At 43.2% G+C, this 12,085-nt stretch overlaps 1 protein-coding gene across 1 annotated transcript in view; it reads left to right on the plus strand.

Moving 5' to 3' along the window:
- LOC308114709 (ephrin type-B receptor 1-B) overlaps window positions 1–12,085 on the plus strand; it is a 195,261-nt gene that overhangs the window by 105,259 nt on the left and 77,917 nt on the right. Inside the window, exon 4 of the mRNA XM_080471806.1 lies at window positions 11,919–12,074. Within this exon, the coding sequence (XP_080327932.1) occupies window positions 11,919–12,074 (156 nt within the window). The remainder of the gene's footprint in view (window positions 1–11,918; window positions 12,075–12,085) is intronic.

A 12,085-nucleotide genomic window follows, 5' to 3' on the forward strand; every position in this document is an offset into this window, starting at 1 on the left:
AGAACTGCGTGCCTCACCCAGTGCGTCTTCACAGCCGTTTTTTGATTGCTCAGCACAAGAAACACGTTACACACATACAGTTGTTGACAAAATACACTGTACATTATATACCTCAGTTAACTAAACTATGGAAATTTATAATATAATTCATATAGCAAAAGTGTTTGAACATTTTAATAGCGACATACAGAGAGATAGCAATACGGTCTCACTGCACAGCAGGCCAGCAGTTAGCCGAGTCATTGCGCAATCCATGGTGAGGCTCAGCTGGCTGCTGCCTCACCGCAAGTCTCTTCTCAGTATTTGAACAGTAAATGTGAAAATTCAGCGATTTTGAATAAAAATAATCTAAAACTGGTGAAGTTAAATGGAAAATAACTTTATAGTATAATCACTGGATACATATAACAATTTAATAAATTTTTTTTCTTTTTAGATTTTTTTTCTTTCCATGATGGCAGGTGAGGCACTGCCTCACCTGCCTCCCCTGACTGCACGCCACTGATATATATATATATATATATATATATATATATGTACCTGCAGTGAATCAGGTTGTTAATGTGAAGGCTGCACAAGTTGGTTCTCATTATATTTAGAAATGTTCTTCAGTCATTGTCATACCTTGTATTTACTTGAGTCATTGAAGTATAAAGTACATGAAATAGAAGTAAAACGTTGCATTGCTGAAGTGAAGTTATTTATTTTTGCACGTACACAGTTACCTTGCTGGGTGCAAATTTATGAATAAATCGCTACTATTGTTTCCAAATACATTCCAGGGTAAACTGCATCCCTGTACTGCATAATGGGATCAGGGGATTAGGGACGGGGTGAATTTGCTGGAGGCAGGATTGCCCGCTGGTCTGCCTTTCTCAGAGTTGGGAGAACCTTCATTCCTTCTGCTGGTTACCTCCAGATATCCACCTACCTATGGAAATGCAGTGGATGAAAACAGCACTCATGCTTTATTTTAGAAAATACCCATTAAAATAAAACCTATATTAATTTTGCAGGGATTCCAAAATGCAGACAACCTTGTTTGAATTTTCTGTGGGCATGAATGTTACATACACTTTGTCCCAGGCTGAAATGGGTTCCAGCGCCTCCCTGTGTGGATGGTCGATGGGATGGAAGGCCGTTCACACTCACAGATGAATGGATGAGCATTGTCGTGTTAAGCCAAGCGACTCTGCCATGGGTTCACGTCTTTGCCAGAAAATTTAGGTGTAAACATTGTGTTATGTATGCTCAATTAGGAATCAAATTAGGGAATGGTAAACAGTGAAGGGACCTTTGTTTTTCTGTTGTTTTATCATCCTATTCCGCTGCTACGTTTGTAATTACTCATGAACCCTTCACAGGCCTCCACACTCATTAGCAGGCCCTCGACTTTCAGCCGAGGGGCTTGGATATTTTAGGATATATGGGCATTCGAAGTTGTTGTTAAGCCTTGCTAGAATAATTCTCAAAGCACTTTCACACTAAACAGGGTAGTGAAGAAGTACTGTGTGGCTTTTTAAATGTATTCAATTGAAAATAGGCTGGATATCAGAATGTACATGTAAATGTGTTTGCATTAATTTAAATGTTCAAAGGTCTCTTCTCAGTAATTCAATCTAGCTTTAACATTTTCAAATGCTTTGAAGGGTAATTATGAGGCAGTGAAGATGTATTGTTACGTCATTAGAATGAACCCAACCAGCAGGTATCAGCACTGCAGAGTGAAAGGACAGATGAATTCATATGTTAATCAGAAGTCTGCTTTTTGTTTGTCCTTGAAAGTCCCTTTTTCAGGGATTCATTGTATCCAGAAGACCTTCAGGTTTTTTTTCTCCACATGAGAAAAAAAAACAACACATTTGCTCTGACTGAAAAGTGATTTTATGAGGATTTGATGGCTGGAGCTCGAGGTCGCTGAGACCTCAGGTGTGTTGTACCTTTCTGGTGAACACACGAGTGTTTTCATGTCAGATGAACAGGACAGATTCCAGCTGCCAAAGGTCAAAGTTCATGTATTTTGTTTAGGTCTTCACTTAATAAGTGATCTGCTCACATCAATGTTGGAGGAAACCTGACTGAATTGTATTTATTTTGTTTGGATTGATTACGTTGTTATCCTCGTTACCTGAAGAGCATCAGAAAACAATTGTAAGCTAAAATACAGACGGATCTTATTAAGTCTGCAAAGAAAAGTTGTGAGGAACCAGATGTGAAAATCTCCCTCGGTACAGTGACGGCCACATTTTTGCTGAAGGATGAACCCATTCAAACCTCCTTTTTCACATCCGTTGGAAACAATTATCAACCAGGCAAATGTGGTTTGAGTTGATAAACCACATTACATGTTGTAAATTCATCTGCTGGCGTAAACGCCTCACAATGTTCTCTTTTTTCCTGTAACAGGCATGAAGGCAACGTGGTAAATGTCTTATAGTTTGATGTCGTGAAGCACAGTGTCAGCCACCATGATGGTTGACTTATAATCTAAAAAAAACCTAAACGAAATGTTCCTAACTTTCATGGCACTAAATGTTCAATACAAACATTTAAACTAATGAAGTCACCACATGAATTTATTTCTCCATCTACAAATTATAATTTAAGATAAATTGATTCCACATTTGTGATTGTTTCTATTTTTACTCGTACAGACAGGAAGAAAGTACAACAAAGAAAAACAGAATCTCCATTTTATGAAGATTTGTGTTTCTAAAGATTTCCACATTTCACGAGGAAGATCCGTGTAAAAACATGTTTGAGCCCTGCAGATGTGGTAGACATTGTAAAGCGAAGCCACAGCGATGGACGAAAAGAGCCGGAGTGGGCATCTTTGGCTAACTGCTATAGATTAATTGATTTAGCCATGAAGTTAATGAGCTTGATCCGTTTTAAAAGAGACGAGTGCTGAGACAGAGAGAGCTAATGGTCTCTCACAACTTGGAGTGTAAGAAAGAGAGAGCTATTATTTTCCTGCAATATATGCTTTATTCGCCATGTGATGGAGTTTCTGAGTAATTGACAGGTCCCATAAGTACTTCCTGATGATCATCTAGTCATTATCCACTGAACCCAGCAGCTTTGGGCTTTCTCTAAGACCTGAATGGCTCAGTAGATATTTTCTGCGAGTGAACTGGATTTCACGAGGCACTAAAGTTTATTAATGTCCCCACACATGACAGTAAAGCTGCTGCAATTTGCTGAATGACTGAAGTTGATTTTTCAGATCAATGCTGCAAAACAGACAATAAATAGCTTCACGGTCACACACCATCCCTTTGCCTCACTTCATTCGCGGTCAAGCAAACGTCTATCGCCATCTTTCTTGTCAGTTCTTGTTTTTTCTCTGCTTTTGGCAGCGGGCAATGAGCCGGGTCATTCGCCTTTAGCTTCTGATTACAGTGTAGATTGTAGAACAAGCACATGTTACTGCATGCTGAGCGCCGATATGTTTCCAGCAACGGTTCTTTCTGCAACCTTGCCAGCCAGGAAAGGAGCAGTAAAGCGACGTTTCCAGGAATACCAACGTCCCCATATCTTCTCCATCTCTTTGTGTGGCTCCTCTCTGACCACTGTTCTGTCTTAAACACTGCATGTGCTCAATAATTGTCCAAATAGTTGCATCTTCCTGGAATCGGAGCTGGCCTGCACTGAGGTGCGATACAGAGCAGCCGACTGCCAACGCAACACTTGGTTATGACGAATCTGTGTGCAACTAAAAGATTATACAGCTCTCCTGATCTGTATCATGCTGGTTTCATGCACGTGCGCACGCACACGCACACACACACACACACACACACGCACACACGCACGCACGCACGCACACACACACACACACACACACACACACACACACACACACACACACACACACACACACAAACATACATACATACGCCTGCACAGGCGGACACACAAAACCTGTGCATGCGCGTTCAGTAAGCCAGATTTCCCAGTCGGCTGGTCTGTCATTGGCCGGCTGTTCAAAGGGAAAGTGTGGGCCAAAAAAATACTCGCGGTGGGGTTACCATGGTAACAGCCTGCCCAGGGGCGTAGGCTGTCTGCTAAATTGTTCGCTGGGTTTGTTAAGGCGCACACACACACACACACACACACACACACACACACACACACACACACACACACACACACACACACACACACACACACACACACAGCTTAATTTGAAATGAATGTGTCTTCCTGTATCCGATGTGTAGTAGACACATGCTCTGTTCATTAGCATCCGCAGTCAAACTATTGAATTTCATATCCGTGTGAGAAGTAAACAGAATGTTTTAGAGAAATCTCACACACAAGCTTATTTATTTTCTCTCGCTGGACACTGTCTTGTCTTCCACTGATTTCTCTGATGCACTGCCCTCTGTTGAAACCAATCAGCCTGGACTTCATTCAACTTGCTTCATGCAGATGTTCCCTGCTATTGTCATTTTATAAATATTCACATTGCCGTATTTTCCTCTATACACTCGGAATTCTTTGTATGAGGTATTACCTCTCTGTTCTGCACAGCCAGGTAGTTGAGCCCTAATTGGAAGGTATCTCAGCATTCTCAGGGGGGTTTGAGTATTGTTCACTGAGGTTTCTGCAGCGTCAGACATTGCAGTGTTAGTTAGTCGAGAGAGCAGGTATGTCAAGATGAGCAGTGTTCGGTGAGGGAGGACTAAGGCAGCAGAAAGTTTGGAGGAGTTGTGTGTGTGTGTGTGTGTGTGTGTGTGTGTGTGTGTGTGTGTGTGTGTGTGTGTGTGTGTGTGTGTGTGTGTGTGTGTGTGTGTGTGTGTGTGTGTGTGTGTGTGGGTGAGTTTGTGCATTTGCGGGCGGTTGTTGGCGTGGTGACGTGCCTTACCTTGGCTGGGAGGCTCTGACAGGGCCAGAACGGACAGATGATTAATGACCGGGGGGAGTGTTCTGGGGGCGGACCTTGTCAGCAAAGCCGCTCCTAACAAAAGCATACGAGGTATGCTTCAAGCACTGCACTCTTTAACCAACCTTCTTTTTTTTTTCCTGAGAAAACCACACTGGCCTCTTATCCCCCCTTACATTCTCTCTTTCTTTGAGATTAGAGGGTGATGACAGCATATAGCTGAAACCTACACTGACCAGACGTGCCAAGTGATGTTACCTCTGTGAACCCTGGATGCCTTCAAGTATCAACCAAATACCCTCACTTGTGAGAAGTTACATACGCTGGAGTCCCAGAGAGGGACCTGAGATATTTGCTCCGTGTTGACCCACGACGGCAGCTTATAAGGAAAATACAAAATTGTCTTTAAATCAGTTTCATTAGCTGGACTCAGGAAGGCAGATTACGCAGACTTTTAATATCCTGCAGGCATTTTCTGATGGTTCTGACGAGGCTTTGTTTCAACCCGTGCCTCTGACTCCAATAATTGTATTGTGTTTTTCAATGACCTTGTGGAGAAATGGAACACCTGGGTTGGAAAAGCGGCTCATTACGTTGGATTGCGGCTGGAAAATGAACATTGACAGAAGAGCGAGACGGAATACCAATGGGCTGCAGCACTGATTGCCTTTTGGTTTTAAGATGTTGGCTGTCCTGCCACGTCCTGCGTCCCCTCCGTCAGACAAGCATGTTCATTTTGCCACAACCGTAGATATTCTCAGGTTTGTCCGATTAACAAATCAATGCTAACATGCACTTGGCCTGGACGGCGTGTCCGAGCGTGATAGGGCTGCCTTTCTGAGTGACTGAGCAACAAACTAGTGAAATGGGGGTCAACTGGGGTCTTGACCCAATCATAAGCTTGTCTGCCTGAGTGTTTGTGAGTTAGTGGGTGTATGCATGACTCCAAAGCCTCTAAAGACTGTGATCCATCCCATGTGATGGATGAGGGCCGGGGTTAAGGGTGTACTGGGGGGGTAAGTTATACTTAGAGTCAGTGGCGATGACTCCCCTTCAATGGCTCACACACACTCCCTGATATAAAATCTCCAAACTGGTAAAAAGGGAGTAGTATTTTAGAGAAAGCTACATGAACTGCATCGAGCAAATAGCTATTTTATGGGGAAAGCAGTTTTGATGTGCTTAACTTTAGTGCTGGGAGTCGATATTCGAGTGCCAAAGAATTGTTTAAGTGATAAATATCTCATTTTACAGAAGGGAGCTTCCTTGAGGGAAAACCTCAGATTTATTAGATAAGCTCAAAGATCTTTTCACATCAACTACTGCATTTGTTTGATTGGGTTTCCCACAATTTGCTGCCAAGCTGATTCAGCTACAGTGCTTTAAAAACCTCATACATACCGCGGAGTGATGCCAACATAAAAGTCAGGGGAGGACTTACTGCACTGTAAGATTGATTAGGTTTTCGAGCTGGAAAGCTTTTCTCAACTCGTCTTGGTCATAATCCTCTGCACTGACTTTTCTGCGTTTCCTGACTCATTTCCATATTATCAGGCGCACACCTGGTGATGCCTGCACGACAAGCTAATGGAGCTCTTATCATGCCGCCTCCATTAATCGCACTTCTCCGCTCACCTCGGGCCTACGGGTTACATACATTTTGGAACTGCATATTCTCAACACACGTGATGCAGCACCAGTGTGCTTCCATATGTGATGCATCACCTGCGACGTGGTGCTCGTAAAGCACAGCGGGCATATTAACTCCTGACTCTGCACATCGGCCATTGTGAAAGCCTGCCAGCTCGGGTCGCTAATCGCACGATGTTACTTTTGTCTGGATCAATCGGTGCAGAGGACCGTTGTGTTGAAGAGGATGAACTCAGAATGAGCAGGTTGACATGCAAGCGATCGTCTGACATCGATTGTTGTCATTACGTGTGGGTTTTGTTCAGGCTGGGAGAGTGACAGTGGAGAGATCATCATCTCATTTCTGCTTGTCAAGCTCGCTCTGACATGAGGTCATCACAGTTAGGGCGAGATGAGTACTGCACGGTGACCCACAGCTGCCGTACCTCCGTCAGCCCGGCGCAGAGCGAGCGGGAGACCGGAGGAGAGCGAGGTCGAGCGAGGTAGAGCGACAGCCAACCCCACTGTGGACTCAAACCCGTCAATCAAAACAAGAAAGAAACAAGACAAGAAGAAGGTATGAGAAGAGAGAAAGCCATTCATTACCGCTGGGACAGACAAAAAGATGTGAGGGCAGAGAAGAAGTGAGAAGGAGTTGAGAGGAGAACAACGCAGAGAGAATCCTGGAGGGAGCACTTGAAAGGAATGAATGTTTTGTTTCTGCGTGCAGCCAGTTCAGTTGTGGGTTATTCTCCCACCGGGGAGACTAATTGCTTGTTGATCTAATGTTCTATCCCCCCCTGTCCCTGAAAACCAACACACTTGATGAGTGATGGGTCTATGTGCTTTTTTTCCGGTGGTGCGGGAACCCTTGGCCTCCTCCAATCTAAATATTCACAAATCAGGAGAGAAGACTTTGGGCTCGGTTCCAAATCCATTGAAGCCTAACGATACTTCGCCCCGCTGCTGCCTGCCCTTCCAATGAGACCTCTGCGGGTTCGCTCAGCATTCTTCACATCACTTTCTCTTTCTCTCGTTGCCCAGACCCATTTTTTTTCCAGCCTCTCCTTCTCCGAGGCAGATCAGTAAGCAGTTAATTAATGAGTTTAATGCTAGGACTCATGCACACATAATGTGTCAATTAGAAAAACAGCCTTCAGCAGCAAGGTAGGAGTTATAATCCATACAGACATTAATCTTATGCTCTGTTTTAAGTGGTTGCATGTATGTGTGTGTGCAACTGCCTCTGTTTTTGCCGAGCTGTCAGTTATCTCTGTTACCGCTGATCGCAGCATCTTCGGTTTTCCAAGGAGAGACATTATATTAAATTATCTCAGGATCTGTAGAACATATACAAGTCAAGTGTTGGAAATGTGTGTGTGCTTTTAATGAGGTCGGCAGTGGTTATAGCGTATGTGTAAATTAGTTCAGTGAATGCAGGAGTCTTCAGAGCCTGTGTGTTTATTTAAGCATGTGTACACGAGGAGAAGAGCTCACCCTTTCATTCACTTACGAGTTTGCTGTGAAGCCCTTTCCAGCACCGTCATGTCAGACAGCTGAATCAGCACCGCCTCTTCCCTGGTTCTCCTCACTCTTGTCCATTTCTGAGTGTCAAGGCTCGCTCCTGTCTGTCTGTAAACACCGAGCCGGAGGGCAGAACCCAGCGCACAGATTCCACTCACACTCCATTAAACTCATTGTGAGCCCCTTTCAGGAGAATCTTCCTTTCTAGTTTGGTGTGCTGGTCATCTGTAAGCTGGTGTTTCCTTGTTCCAACTGACGTTGACATGTTATACAGCAAAGATGATGACACATAAGTTCTCCTCCTCTCTCCTCCTAAAAACACATTTGCTGATGTGTGTTTTATTGTCTTGTAATCTCTGATATGGTGGGAGGTTATTGCTGAATAAAACGTCTCTGCAGCTGGTTTGTGCTTCCACATATGGCCAGGGTGCGTTTTTAAGAGGCTCAATGTTCTCGTATTATCGGGCGCCTGATCTCATCACACACAGAATATATGTTACAAGTCAAGAGTGGTAGGAAACTTCCACTCCCAGACTAAATAAAAGCCTCACACTTTAATATAGAAACGTTATTGCTTTTGTATTGCTCTTACAAGGCCCGACAGAACTAATATATAGTGTTTTCATGCATACATCTGGAGTTTGAAGGCGACTCTGGAGCATTCCTAGCATGGCGGCGGGCTTGTTTATAAGCTGGCCGTGGTCTGGTTACCAGTGTGTGTTTGGACGTGGTGGTCCGGCTGTGTGCGGACGCTGTTGTGTGACTAGACATGAGGTCAGTCTGTTAGTCTCCGGTGTGTCTGTCGTCCGCTCCAGAAGAGCTGGTGGAACAGCCGCCAGCTGAGCAGCAGCAGGAGCTTTCTGAAGTTTTGATCTCAGAAGGCTGCAATGAAATGCCAACAGAATTCAAGGAGTTTCAGGATAAGTTTCAGGATAACTGTTCACCGTGGCTCACAAAAACCTTCCTTCAGTTGCTCAACGTGCAAAGATTTTGCACGAATTCTGAACCTAAAAAATGCACAATATTTTTTTCTTTTCTTGCCAAAATGCCCTATGGACCAGTTAGAACTATCATATTGAGATGGTCAAGATTTCTCAGTTGTCTCATGACTAACTTTATCTGTAAGTGTTGGTGTAGGGGCTGGGCGATTTGGCGTAAAAAATTTAAAATCTAGAATTTATTAAAGAAAGATTCGAGTTTGATTCGATTTCTGATTTTTTTTTCTCAATGCACTTAAAAATGACTGCAGACATCAGATATATTGTCAAAAGTGCAACTTTATTGCTGTGACTGTCCTCAGAGCTAAAATGCATTTAAACAATCCCCCCCAAAAAAGTAAATGAGTCTCATTCATTCAATAAATTCAACCTTTAGCTCAGGCTTAAGCAGAAGTGCAACAGCAACTACGGAAACTCCAGAAGAAGAATACTGTGGGTTTGTCCAACCTTCATACAAATGTCTTCCTTTTTACGTAAAATACCATCTCGGTGAAACTCAACATTTATTATTGTTGCTGACTGTGTGATTTTATTTGTGTGTCTAAACAGGTCGTCACGCCCTTTTCAGCCCTTCAACGTGGCAGAATGAAACATATGAGCAGAAACAACGCCTGCTGCAATTTCTCCTGTCAAACAACAAACTCTAAATTTCAAACCTAAACTTTCAGTGCAATCTTGTCAGTTTTAATCTCAGTAGCCCGTTGCTATGATCACCATGAACAGAAGAAGGAAACAGAAACCCCACAGACCCCGTTCAGACCCCACGTTCTCCCTTCATTTCAGCCAATAGCAAAATGGAGAGGTTGATAGAGGAAGCTCTTTTACCACACTTGAACCATATCAAACAGTTTCTCCTGAAAACAACCTTAATGCATTTCAAGGTGAAAAAGATTAAGACGCACACATTTGGATAGCGTACGCCTGATTTCTAGAGATGTAGTTAGTTCTTAAAACTAATAAATAAAAAATAGCGGCTAGAGTCCTCACGCAGCCTTGTAGTCGAAGGTGCCCGATTAGAATTGGCCTTCTCACAGAGACGATTCCATTTCTGTGCTGCTCACGATGATCCAAATTGTCCATCCGTGATCGGAAAGTTTCTTGAACACAGTGTCGTACTGCCTTGACTGTTTAACCCAGCAGTGAGAGGTGGACTTATCATTGTTACCTTCAGTCACTACACATTTACAAAGCTCTTTGTGCTGGAATGAAATACTTTTGTTCAGATATAATTGAACCATTTTCTAGTAAGCAAATTCATGACTTCTTGATATTTTTATAACCTCTTTTCTTGCCTGGAGCTTTTACATGAAGATCTTTCATATCTCACATGAAGCCTTTCTCCACATCTCGGTGCCTCTCGTCTTCACTTCACTAAGTGCCATTGTTAGTACGTTTGATGGAAGGAATAAAATGGGTGTTTTTCTGCAAAAGCTATGAGAACTCCTCTAATCCAAGCCTTTGCAATTTTTTTTTTTCACAGGAAAATAGATGCAGCCTTGTCCCATTAAATTTATAACCCCTCCCGTTTGGAGTGCAGCAACACCTCGGCTTCCTCCCTCATCAGTAATCCTGCAAAAATATCAGACATTTATCAGAGTTATTACAGTCAGTAAATCCTTTCACACAGTGCAGAGGCTCCTTAGCTTTGTGTTCTTTTGGGATGTGAGTGTAAATGGATTAGGTTATTGCCTTCACTTAGGCACACTGATATCAGCAACAATAATCTTTGTCCGCTACCGTGGCCTTTACGATTTTGGACTCTGACACGTCACAGCAGCTTCGTCACCGACGTGCTCACAGAACGCTCCTGACTCTCTTTTGTTGAGTTCAAGTAGAGGATGAACTTGGATGTGTGTTCATCCTGAAGACTGAGCCTGATGCTGTCATGAATGTGAGAGATCTGTATAAAATGCTTCAAACGTCTGCAGTGTGGACCTGATTCACTAAGATCCTGCACAAAGTTTGCTCCAGTCATGCTCTCATCCATAGATTCTGCTTTCAGTGTATTTTGTAGGTGATTAACTGAGAATAACATCATGAGTTACATCACATGTATCTGAGAGTTTCATTTGATTTTGCAGGTAAACTTGTAAAATTAGCATTAACATAACACGTGATAATAAAAACCAGATAATATAAATATGTACTGTTTGCATTTTCTCAAAAGAGCTGGAACGAGTCCAACTTATTAAATTCCATGAATTCTCTTTACAATACAAATCGTCCATATTTTTTAAAATCGGAGGAATCTGTCGCAGCGACCCGGTAGACGCCTACAGACAGTTAAGACTGAAGTAGAAATCCCTCACAGGAACATGCAAACTCACCGCCCACATTCAAACCGGGGTCCTCGGGATGTGTGTGCCAGCCACTTGTACATAAAGGAGAGCCGACATGAGTATAAGCTCATTGTATAACCAGCAGTGTGACATTTTGGAAAACACTTCCCTTCTTGTCAAGGCTCCGACGAAGAGTTTTCCGTCACTCTCGAATATGAAGAGCGAGCTCCTGTTTAGACTGATTACCATAAAACTGGAAACAGGAATAAATTGACTCTGTTGAAAGTGAATAACACCAACACCAACCCACTAAAACACAGAAATTAATTCATGATTTCTGATTTGCTTCATCTGTAGGAGAACAAAAGTGTGAAAACTATTATTTTTGGTGGGTTACGTGTTAAACAAAAGAAGTATTGAAAGCGGGCCTGTTTCATCTTGGACTGCGCTACATCTCAGTCTGTTTTCATCTCTGCTCACCAGCCCAGCAGATGGATATATTAGACCCAGATGCTTCACTTGTGAGCTGTTCGCCTTGTGTGTGTTTTTTCTTTATTGTTCTTTAGCCTGACCATGATTTTTTAATGTGTCCCATTGCAGCGTGTCCACCAGGCACCTTCAAGTCGACTCAGGGTCCGGGTCTTTGTCTGCAGTGCCCTCCAAACAGCCGCTCCACGGCTGAGGCCGCCACCATCTGCGTGTGTCGGAACGGCTACTACCGAGGGGACGCCGATCAGCCGGACGAACCGTGCACCAGTGAGTACAAG

This window comes from Lipophrys pholis (assembly GCF_963383615.2).
Source record: "Lipophrys pholis genome assembly, chromosome: 1".
In the NCBI taxonomy this organism is placed as follows: Eukaryota; Metazoa; Chordata; class Actinopteri; order Blenniiformes; family Blenniidae; genus Lipophrys; species Lipophrys pholis.